Raw genomic sequence first — 12,643 nt, 5'->3', positions numbered from 1 at the left:
TGTGTGAAGCAAAAAAAAATTATTCCAGTTATTCCTTCACAAAAATCTTTTGGAAATATAGATATTCTGATATATTCGACCCTTACCTAAGGATTTTACCATTACAGTTTTACGATTATCGCCCTTATTACCTTCCGGCAAAGTGCATTCTGCGAGTTAAAGCACAGAGTAGGTACACTTAACTCATGCAGCGTCATTGAAATGCAATAAAAGCAAGGACTGACTGATGGACACGCCTTAACCACTCCTGTAGGAATTCAAAACCGATTACCCACAAATCGGTATTCACGTGTTACCGTCAATTTGTAGAATTACTCCAATTGAATAACCACCTTATTTAGGACGTGGATATAACCTCTACGCGGTGGTTTGTACCACACAGCCCGCAGTCGCACCTCGCTCACCGTTCGTTTGGCACGCTACCGGAGCCAACCGGAACTTTCTGCTTTTTTCAATATGGCGGCTCTAACGCTGTGCTTTTTGGCGGTATTGTGCAGTTTGCTACATCAAGGTTTGTTGAATTTAAATTAGTTAAGTGACTTCATTTGGTAATTTACGTTGAGAGACGTTGGTGCTTTGCTACCCTTAGTTTGGGATGGGAAGGAAATTCTTCAGTTGAAAAGTAGCCGCTTTTCCTCATCGTGTTTCAATTTTCCCGCCATTTTTTTTTGTTTTTATGACTTGTGCTCATTTCAAATATACTTAGGAACTTTAAAATGTAGGTACTTACCTACATTAAATGTTTTAAATGGCATTTCTATAAGCAGGGAAATAATGAATTGTGATAACGTAAAATGTTACTTACGTTACAAGTTGTGTCTAATCCGGAATATTTAAATGTTTTTGAATTCCAATATACAACATGCAATGAAAGCTTCTTTATCTGCTGACTGTACCTACGAATAGGTACAGTTGCTAACCATATAATATCTTGTCAAACGAAGTTACAACATAGAGTTCTTAACGGCTCTACATATAAGATCTTGTCATGTATTTTTACGTGCTTACCAGGCAAATGTATGATTATGCATTCACTAAGGAATAAGTATTATCTCTAAAACAGATTTCATGTAACTCTTTAAGAAACTTTAGGGGTATTTTCGAAATGTTTTTGGATTTGTAGATGTTTTTTTATGATAAGTAATTGAATGAATAGAAAGAGTGTTTAAATATTTTCAATACCGTCTTTTCCATAAGGGCACACGGGGCCCGTGCCCAGGGCCACCATCCTCAGGGGGCCCTGAAGGACAGACAGTAACAGTATATTTGATTACCTATAATAAATAGATATATAGATAGATCATAGTAGAAAAAAAATAGTTTAATTAGCTTTCTTTACTTTTCAAAAGGGCCCCAAATTCTTATGTGCCCAGGGGCCCCAGCATAGTTTAAGACGGCCCTGAATATTTTACAATTTGAATACCTATCAGTCGCATAGTCTCAATCATCTATCGTGAAATATAAATATTTCTGAATATTGTTACACTTCACATTTTTTATTTTTCACTTCACGTTGTTACACTTCACATCAATATTTTCATTTCACATTTTAAAATTTTCAAGGGAGTAGGGTAATTCGTCAATTACTGGCCACTGTTTAGTGTTTAGTAACTGGCCACCTTATACTAAAAATGAATTCTATTCACCTATAAATATAATTCATTTTAGTATAAGGTGGCTAGTTATTGAAGGGTGCATGGCCAGTTATTGAAACCTCATACTTCTGTTTATAGGTGAGCCAAATTCATTTTTAATTTAGGGTGGTAGGATAGTATTAGCCGGTGGCCAGTAATTGACGATTTACCCTATATATTCGCCTGTGAGATTATCCAGAAAATTCCAAATACTTTTCCCATTTATTAAAAACTTATTACATCTTCTACAAATCCCAATATCAAGAACACAGTAAATAGAGATGCCACGAATATTCGCCAACTATTCGGTATTCGGCCTATTCGGCCACTTTGCCGAATATTCGGTATTCCGCCGAATGTTGCCTACTATTCGGCCGAATACCGAATATCTGTTGTACCTACCTAAAAAGAAAAATTACAAAAAAAAAATAACCAAAAACTAGGTAAGTATATTTAATATTTAAAATGTATTCTTAGAAAATAGTTAAATACCAAGGCACGTTTTTGAGGATTTGTTGATTACAAAATATTTTATTTTTATCATGAGTGATTTGATTGCCTCTAACTACATTCATTAATTCTGTTCAACATAAAAATATAAATCTTAGCAAACGTTGTGCTTTGTTGGCTAACAGTTTTCATAATAATTGTGACTCAAAATGTTCGCATGTCATGCCGAATATTCGGTATTCGGTATTCGGCCAAATTCACTATTGGGGGCATCTCTAACAGTAAACCTAGTAAAACATATGTCGGTCAGAACCAGAACTAAATTTTATAAGCGTGCGAATCTCAAAATAGACTAAACATAAACAGTATTGGTTGCGAAGCATTTATTGACTGTTGTACATTGCCCGTTGATGTGTAGTTATTTGTATGGCACGCCTCTTTCATTACTTGATTGTCTTCATACAGTACGAAGCTATTTCGTACACTATAACAAAAGGACAGTAGTTATGTGTGGGAGTAGTAGGTATGCAGTATATTAAGTAGGTACATAAGTTTATGTTTCTATGAAAGGTGCCATATGATGGTCTACATAACGAAATGGAAATGGACAATTCGTTAGGTATCAGCCTCTCTTTTATTTTCGGATTACCGAGCGATAGAGAGACAGATCAGATAACGAAATTTAGATTTTCGATTTTTGCTGTGGGCCCTCACTCACCTCAGTTCCCTGAAATAAATCATATGTATACCTATAACACATCTTTGCATTTATATTACACATAACCCTAATTTAAATTATTAAATAAATAATTAAATTATTCCATAAAATGAGAGAAGATGACGCGGTCACCATACCTAAATTATATCCCGTCAGAAAATTTGAATGGGCAAATGAAACATAAGAGGACGTGCTGACCGATCGGTTTAACAACCGATAAGGTAAACGTACTAGTGCTCGACATGCTAATGCCGAATACATGACACCCTGCTGTCACCTCTATTGACAATGACTTAAGTTTTAAGATGACATGTACTGTGGGACCGCGTCGAGCATCAGTACGTTTACCTTAGGTCGACAGCCCGCCTGCTTCCGGCCAGGCGTCCCTACACTACATCTAGGTACTAATAATATTTCATGCTCCCTATTAAATATTATTAGTTATATCTCCTTTATTGACCGAAGCGTAGCGAAGGTCTACGTTTTGACTCGAGCAATTTGCTTTCGTATGTCCGGATGTTCTCCTCTACAGGTCGCAATTCTTAACTGATTCTCATGAAATTTTGTGACCAGATTCTATGACTAAATAAATTTTTTTTGTCAATCCGGTTTTTGGAAATTTTTAAAAATGGCGGAGTCGTGATACCTGTCGCCTAAACAAATAGTCGTATCGATATCATAAGAGTTTTTTCTTTTTGAGACATGTTTACAGAGTTAATAGCAAAAAATGCAGAAAAAAATTATCGCTGGTTTAGGCGGTATTTAGATATTTAGTTTTGTATTTCCGGATGTTCTCCTCTACAGGTCGCAATTCTTAACCGATTCTCATGAAATTTTGTGACCAGATTCTATGACTAAATAAAATTTTTTTGTCAATCTGGTTTTTGGAATTTTTTTAAAATGGCGGAGTCGTGATACCTGTCGCCTACACAAATAGTCGTATCGATATCATAAGAGTTTTTTCTTTTTGAGACATGTTTACAGAGTTAATAGCAAAAAATGCAGAAAAAAATTATCGCTGGTTTAGGCGGTATTTAGATATTTAGTTTTGTATTTCCGGATGTTCTCCTCTACAGGTCGCAATTCTTAACTGATTCTCATGAAATTTTGTGACCAGATTCTATGACTAAATAAAATTTTTTTGTCAATCCGGTTTTTGGAAATTTAAAAAAATGGCGGAGTCGTGATACCTAGCGCTTAAACAAATAATCGTATCGATATCATAAGAGTTTTTTCTTTTTGATATATGTTTATAGATTAAATGTCCAAAAATTCAGAAAATTTGTATCGCTGGTTTTGGCGGTATTTAGATATTTCGTTTTTACTTGAGAATGAGTAGCTAAATTTCGTCAGCTTTAGTAAGAACTATCATGGCGCAGTTTGCAAACGTTCGCTTTTTTTGTTTGCATCGGGAGGTCCCTGGTTCCATCCCCAGTAATTGTATGCTGCTACACAACTTTTTGTATATTTTTATACTTAAATTTCGTATCAATTGTTGTTTTTTATTTTATTATTTTATTTTGAAAAGCGCGGGCTAAGCGTATTCGTTTAATTTTTGCAAGAGATTATGGCTTTTTGCGCTTTAAAGAAAATTTGATTCTTGAATATACGGCGCCATACCTTTGGCCTCTATGCTCGTCTAGATGGCGACACCATTTTATATTTAACAATTTTTACTCATATCAGTAAAAGAACATGGCTCGAAATCATATGGCGTTCTAAAAATAAAATAAAAACATTTATCCATACATATATACATTTATTGATATTTTTTATTCATTTTCATTTTAATCCTGTATCGAAAGATGGCAGTAAATTTACAGCACTGATTTACAGTGACTACAAAATTTAGTACGACAATAACCCTCTACTATAGGGACCGTGCGCGTTGGAGGGTCTGCCATCTTGTGGTCTGAATCGGAAACATGTACATTGCCAAAGCAAGTTCTACCATCTACCGTTCTTGTAGGTACGTTTCCTTATGCATAGTATAGGTTCTGTCATCTTGTGGGCTACATCGGAAGCATAAACGTCACATTTACGCCTCACGCCAAAAATCTGACGGCTCCTATGCCGCCCCCTATAGTTCACGCACGCCCCCTATAGGGACCGTGCGCGTTGGAGGGCCTGCCATCTTGTGGCTTGAATCGGAAACATATGTGCACATGTACATTGCCAAAGCAAGTGCTACCATCAACCATTCTCGTAGGTACGTTTTCTTGTGCATAGTAGGTTCTGCCATCTTGTGGGCTACATCGGAATCATAAACTACACATCTACGCTTCGCGCCAAAGATCTGACGGCTCCTGTGCTGCCCCCTATAGTTCATGCACGTCCCCTATACAATCTATTCTCTTTAGAATTTAGATTAGTTAGATATTTAAATTCTTACTCGACTAAAATTAAAAGCATGAAACTCCTTCTATTGCGACTCGAGGAGGAACAAAGACTGAAAAGACTGGCAAACCAAACGCGCACGAAGCTTCTCAGTTGCAGTTTACAGGCTAATTAAAAGGTAATGTTGGTTCCCTAACATAAGTAGAGTTAGACCAAGAAAAGTCTGCAGAGATTTTGACACTGGCACAAATAACATTGGCACTGCGTGTGTGCTTTGCAGACTTTTCTTGGTCTAACTCTATCCACTTTTCTATACAATTAGTATGGCGACGTGGATACTTAAGTTGGGGCACCGACCGTACACTGACATCGGAATGATATTTTTATCATGTTATTTAGTAGTCATCGTGCGTCTCGCTTGCGCCAATACATGTACGGACAAGAACCAGCGAAATGCACGATAACTAAATGACATCAGTTAGACGTCATTCTGATATCAGTGTACGTTTGAATTGGCCTGTTAGCCAAAAATTGTTTCGTATGTCCATCTGTTCTACTCTACTGGTCGCATTTCTAAACCAATTCCCGAATTTTGTAAGCAGGTTCGATAGTTAAGGTTTTAATTGTCAAATTAGATTCTCTAAATTCTTCTAAACAACGAAGCCATACATTTACTCAGTTTTAAGCTCAGCTCGCGAGGTCTACAGCTCACAGAGCCACTAGTTTATTTTTGATCTTAAGTTAGGTTGTTTATAACATGAATATAAAAGTAAAATACAAAAGCATATAAAAAACAATAAAAAATACATATTAAACACGTTATAAAAAACCTAACCTAGGGTTCCGCCGGCAACGGGGCAGGGCCCAAGCTGCCGGTGGTCAGGGCCGCAGAGTGAGGAATCGGCGTACTATACGCGCCGTATCCAAAATTACCGCCTTCTGCATCTGACCCTTGATCCAACCACCTAGCGAGAGTCTCTCTAGGTGTTGGTCGAGACTCTTCGCTATGAGACCGTTCGCTGACACGACTATAGGAACAATGATCGTCGAGTCAACATCCCACATGGCGGTTATCTCGGGAGCCAAGTCTAGGTACTTACTGGACTTGTCCTTCTCGGCCTTCACGAGATTCTTATCATGGGGGATGGTGACGTCGACGAGCACGGCCCGGCGCTGCGGTCGATCTATCAGCACGATGTCAGGCTCATTGGCTACAATAAGTCCTGTCAGTGATGATAGATCGATCCCAATAGAGCGTGGCACGACCATTTTCGAGAACTGGTGCAGGTGAGTACTTGTAGTACGGCACTTCACGGTCCACAAGGCCGTATAGGGGGGCAAGCTGCTGGTGAATAATTCTGGCTACGAGATTATGTCTGTGCAAGTACTCGCCGTTAGCAAGATGAGAACAACCGGAGATAATATGCCTGAGTGACTCTCCGGGACGGCGGCATGCTCGACAAATGTCGACCGTACTCAGGATATATCTCCGGTAGTTATTCGTCATGATATTAATAACTAATAATATTTCATGCTCCCTATTTAAGACGGTCAAGAGGTGGGTCCCGATTTTGGCAGTTTTTGTTAGTTGGGTCGGAGCCCAGTCAATCTTTAAGAACCACTGGTCTAATGTCTATACTATAGGTATATAAATGTATAATACATGTATATAAGTGAGTAAGTTTTAATTCGTAAAGGTTTTGTCGTTAGTTTATCTTGATTAATTATATTTGTATGTAATAATTTGTCAAATTTATTAAATCATTCTTTCTAAGACCACTTCTTGTTATGGTGTACCTAGTAAATTATAGAATCTACTAGGTACACCATAACGTGTAGGAATACGAACGCTAATTTAAGTATTGAATCGTCCGCATATTTTATGAAATTGAAACCACTCAAGAACTCAATAAAAGGGACGCTTTCCATTAATATTGGAAAATATCTGACTAAAACCAAGCGGTTATCTGACATACGATTACAAACCAAAAGCCTTAACCTTAAAGTCCATTTTCCTGGCTTTGTATTCGTTTACGTAACTTCAGTACTTTTACCTGAAACACTCAAGCTATTTTTGGACCCAAATTCGTTTTGACGCGTTCGATGCGTAATGGCCATCTTGAAAAGGTCACGAATTCAATATTTGAACGGAATTACTAAGCTATGTAAATAGATATCAAAAAGATTAACCGACTTCACTGGTGACCGAAGAGCTGGCAACTTTCTCGCACAACGTATTAGCATCGCAATACAGCGGGGAAATGCCAAAGGGGCCCAATTTCTTAGACGTATTTTAATTTTATTTAGTATTAGTTTTTAGTTTTAATTTAGTTTTATTTTATAGATAAGTTAGTTATTTTTTTCTTTTTATTGTATCTACCATCTACTTGAAACTGAAAATAAATATTAAGCTATGTTAGTACAGTCAGCAACAGGGATAACTGACGTATCAAGTTGATCTCGTTGATGCGGTTCACTCATTCTTTTAAAATTATGGCTTCAGCCCATTGGGGCTATTTCGCCAGTGTCAGGGTCGTAGTAGCAGGGTAAAACGATTGAAATTGTACGGTTAGTACAAGACAGTGTACGGTGATTTAGCTCTTGTAAAGCGATAGCGGGCTTTACAAGAAACACGTGGACAACCGGCCGTTGACTCCAAAATGATGGTTAAACGTGCTTCAAGATAAATTCTCCATTCACTGCACACTACCACATTAGTTTACTGTATAATAGGCTATCGATATTACACTTTAAACAATATTAATGAGCAAAAAACAAAGCAATTGATCCCGACGCGTGCCATCAAGATGGCGCTCGAACCGGAAGACTCGTTGATGCGGTTAATGCGGGGAAATGAGTTGTCGAATACGTGCAGCTGTCAAAATTTGACATTAGCAATCCACAGTTAGGTGACAACCAACCCGAACCGAACCACCCCGAGTTCAGAGCTGAGTTTTGGTGGTACAGTCGAGTGCATAAATATTTATACATTTTTTTTCACCTTTATATTGCCATGGGTTAAGGTGTATGTATACATATTTATGCACTCGACTGCACCTAATGATATTATCCACAGTTGATCGAATCAAAACTTGATAGAATCAACATAACGCGATTAAATCCAGAGTTGTTTTGATGCGAAATCTGACAGTTGTACAACTCAAATAAGGCCCAGGGTTAGCTAGAGAGTGAGATGTTCAAAATCACTTCGTACAGCCTCGTACAGTTTGCATCAATAGTAGTAGATGAAACAACGCGTCAAAATTATCCGCCACCTCCGAATAATTTTTTTCTTGGTCAACTCTATGTGATAACTTGTCATCACCTTGTCACGTTATCATCACGAGATTACTATAAATGTCTATTATCACCGTCATGGCTTGCTATAGTCGCTGTTGAGGCTATTATGTTAACCGAAAAACACATCGCTGGAGGCCGGGTACGCCTATGTTTTTCGGCTACTTTTTATACCCCCCCCCCCCCCCCCCAACGTGATCTGTCGTGATTTTTTCGTGACCCCCACCCCCCCTCGAACCTCGCGTGATTTGTGCACAAGCCCTAACCTATAATATCTTCCAGGCTCAGCCATCGTGTGCTACCAATGCAACAGCCACAACGATTCCCGCTGCCTCATGGACAAGCTGCCCGACTCCCTTCGCAAGGAGTGCACCTCCAAGGACACCATGTGCCGGAAGATCTCGCAGATCGTGGAGTTCGAGATGAACGGCATGCCGCCGGACAGCAGGGTCATCCGAGGGTGCGGCTGGGATGAGAGCAACTACAAGGTTAGTATCGACTCCCTTCGCAAGGAGTGCACCTCCAAGGACACCATGTGCCGGAAGATCTCGCAGATCGTGGAGTTCGAGATGAACGGCATGCCGCCGGACAGCAGGGTCATCCGAGTGTGCGGCTGGGATGAGAGCAACTACAAGGTTAGTATTTCTGATGAAAATCATCACCACTTTCATCACATTCAAGAATAATATAAACATTCAACGAAGGACAGTCTAAACTGTAGCTAGGGTGAGAGTAACTGCAAGTTAGTATAATGATTATCAAGATACAGTAGGTCCAAGTCCCCGTCACTGAGGTGGAGATGAGCGAAGATGGGAGGAGACATGCGGGAATTAACTAATATCATTGGTTGTAATCCAGCGGAGCGGAGAAGAGATGTGGATTACAACTAATGCTAATGGTTGATTTCCGCACATCTCTCATCTTCTCCTCAATGGAAGGGCAGCTTAAAGGATCTCCTAAAGAGTCCCCTGGAAGCTACTGAATTCACAGCACACACACACATGTGACACAAACCACCACCGAAAGACAATATCGTGTATAGCTAGGACAAATCTAGATCAAATTCATGACCTGTTATTACAATCAGAATACGCCTGAAGGTTAGGAAACCACTTCAAAGTAAGGTTGACGAAATATAAAGTGAGCCGATCTCTCGAACAAGTTTGAACGAGATCGGCTCACTTTATATTTCGTCAACTTTACTAAGAGTTCATCCTAAACCCAGAGAGAGGTCAAATAATATTATTACAAATACATACATAGGGGCTATTCATAAATTACGTCATTTCAAATTAGGGGGGGGGGGTCTGGACATCGGATGACGGTAGCATGAAGTAGGAGGAAATGGGGTCATTTGAAGCATGATTTTTGGATGATTATAGGGGGGGGGGGTCATAAATCGTCAAAAATCGATGACGTAATTTATGGACAGCCCCATAAGTTTATGGCTCAACTGGTCTTGGCCTGCATTCTCGTTTTAAACTGGGTTTAGTTTCGGTACGATATCCAACAATTTTGTTGCTAAGGAGATGAAATATCGAACAAGCACTATAATAGTCCGATGTAGCCGCTGAAAAAGAAGGAGCTTGCGTCACATGATACATAATTGAATAAAACACATACATCTGTGTTTTGTGTTCAAATATGTGTCACTTGGTCACTTCATGCCTTGAATTTATTTTCGGAATAGTGTACAATACGACCAATAAGAGGTAAAGTCCAATATAAGGTAAAGGTGTTTGACGCGGTCCAAGTACATGTCATCTTGAAACTTAAGTCATTGTCAATAGAGGTGACAGCAAGGTTTCATTGGGCATTAGCATGTCGAGCAATAGTATGGTTACCTTATGTAGAGTCTCTACCAATTTTAAGCTAATTTTACGGTTTCATTCACGTATATATTTTTAGTCGCTCGCGCGACATGTTTCGGAGAGTCTAGGTCTCCATTTTCAAGCACTAACAGTGCATGCAGTGAGTAGCGGTCACGACGAGCGACCAATCTACGCCAGACTTGGGAAATTACTTTTTAAAGTGCTAATCCAGGAGATTCAATGGATCATAAATCTTAATGCGTCGCTTAGTGACATAGTCCGTCGGTCTCTTGCCACCATCAATGTGCCTGCTCTTCTTGAGCCGACTGGCATTATCAGAGATGATGGCAAGAGGCCCGATGGAGTGTCCTTAGTTCCTTGGAGCTTGGGATGGATGTTGGTGTGGGATGCTACCTGCGTAGACACACTGGCACCGTCCCACCTCCAACGGACTACTGTAAAAGCGGGCGGAGCGGCGGAAAGCGCCGAAATTCTAAAACGTAACAAATATAAGAGCCTCGGTAGAGAGTACCATTTTGTACCATTTGGTGTTGAAACTCTAGGTCCATGGGGTCCCAGCGCGCATAAGTTGTTCGCAGAAATCGCGAAGCGTCTGGTTGACGTAACTGGTGACCGAAGAGCTGGCGGCTACCTCGCACAACGTATCAGCATTGCGATACAGCGAGGAAATGCCGCCAGCATCCTTGGTACAATGCCTCAAGGGCCTATTTTAGATTTAAGCTAGTTATTAATTTCGTTTAGTAGTACCACTGTATATATATTGTATGTAATCTTAATTAATTTTATTAAAGTCGTAGAAGATGATCTCGCTATTATCTGGTATCGATTTTGCTCCAGTTTTAAAGCTGTTTTAGACTTCGCTGCGCGCTGTTATAAATCGGAGATAAATAAATTCGTAACATCAAAACATTTACTAATGTTTATCTTATTTGAAAGTCATAAGTCATAAACTCTAGCCGCACTCAAATGAAAACTTGCCATGGAAAATGTATTTTTTATTTGTCAAAATAAAAAGAAGGTATTGAGGGCCTTCTTATAGGCTCCTGGGCAGCAGCGTATTCATATATTTATGCTTGCTTAGTTTTGCAGAATAATGTGCACTTTTCCGCTCGTACACCAAAGAAAATCGAAATTTCTTTATCTGCCTCTCTATCGCTCTGGCGAGAGAAACAGATAAAATAAAATTGACTTTGCGTTTTTCGCGTTAGGGCTTCATACGTTTTGTATCAATCATGATTCATGTTTCGTTACGACAGAGAGTTATCCTCATCGCTACCGTGAAAATGAAAAAAAATCTTCCTTCGTAACATTCCGTAAATAAATAAATAAATTTCATTGACCCTTATTTTCAATTACGAAGTTCAATTAGTCCAGTAAATAGCCGAAACCGCCTTCGCCGAAGTGGATCGATGCAAACGAGCACTCTGTCTACGCTGTCCAAACAATTAACGAACTGTACTACGTAATAACAACGGCAAAACCGCTGAAAACATTTAGATGCAATGTGGACTCTATTACAGTAGAGCTAGGGCTCAAAGTGAAGGAAATCGGGAATGTCTGTTACCGCTGTGTTTTCTATGTGTGGACAGCTTTTCGTGGAAATCGTCAATGGCAAATGGAGAAAATTTTCGTGACTGCAAAGGTCGAGATATATGAATGGTGTTTTTTCAGCATTCGCCCGTTTGGTGACATCTCCTTCTTTAAATTTATTAAGAAGTTCAAAGAGCATCCCATTGGATTAAAAACTAATGTCACTAACCAAAGCTATTTTTTGAATTTTATAAGTTTTGGCTTGACACTTTAAAAATAGGGCAAAGTAGCATATCTCAATCTGTAGCATAAATTGTACATGTACACGGGGCTAAATGAAGATGGCAATCTTTAACACTATCGGAATTTTAGATGCGAAAGACAATTTACAAGACCGTGTAACCATTGCATCCTTGTCTGCGCCTCCTAGACTCCTCTTCTAGAAGAAGCCTTTAGTCCAAAAGATTATATGTAACATGTTTTTTTTTCAACAGGGACGTTGCTACCAGCGCTCCGGCTTCGGCGGCCGCCAAGAAGTCTGCTCCTGCCTCGAAGATGGCTGCAACTCGGCCACAGCCCCCGTGGCCGCTACACTGCTCATGCTGCTCACCGCCGCGGTCCTCAGGTTCTAGGTCTATAAGGTTCATTAGAGTAGGGAATGCTCGATAGGTAGTCTAGTCGATTAAAAATGATGAGTATTTTGATGGATGCTGACTAAAAATTAAAGGTCATACACAGCCAGCTACTAGGTTCACGACTCTCCTGTGGACATATACAATGAATACAATGATATCCATTTTCTATTAACCTGTGTAAGGAATAAAACCATTCCTTACCATTACTTT

The 12,643-nt window shown here is 39.4% G+C and overlaps 1 protein-coding gene across 1 annotated transcript; it reads left to right on the top strand.

Annotated features, from left to right (window-relative positions):
* The first annotated feature begins 353 nt into the window (after nucleotides 1-353).
* On the top strand, nucleotides 354-12,539 carry LOC134797780 (uncharacterized). Its single transcript, XM_063770149.1, has 3 exons — nucleotides 354-511; nucleotides 8,719-8,924; nucleotides 12,293-12,539. The coding sequence occupies exons 1-3, from the start codon at nucleotides 457-459 to the stop codon at nucleotides 12,428-12,430; spliced, it is 399 nt and encodes a 132-aa protein (XP_063626219.1). The 5' UTR covers nucleotides 354-456; the 3' UTR covers nucleotides 12,431-12,539.
* The last annotated feature ends 104 nt before the right edge of the window (nucleotides 12,540-12,643 follow it).

This window comes from Cydia splendana, chromosome 15, assembly GCF_910591565.1.
Source record: "Cydia splendana chromosome 15, ilCydSple1.2, whole genome shotgun sequence".
Taxonomy (NCBI): Eukaryota; Metazoa; Arthropoda; class Insecta; order Lepidoptera; family Tortricidae; genus Cydia; species Cydia splendana.
The sequence above is the reverse complement of the archived record's forward strand: the minus strand, read 5'-3'. Positions and strand labels throughout refer to the sequence as shown.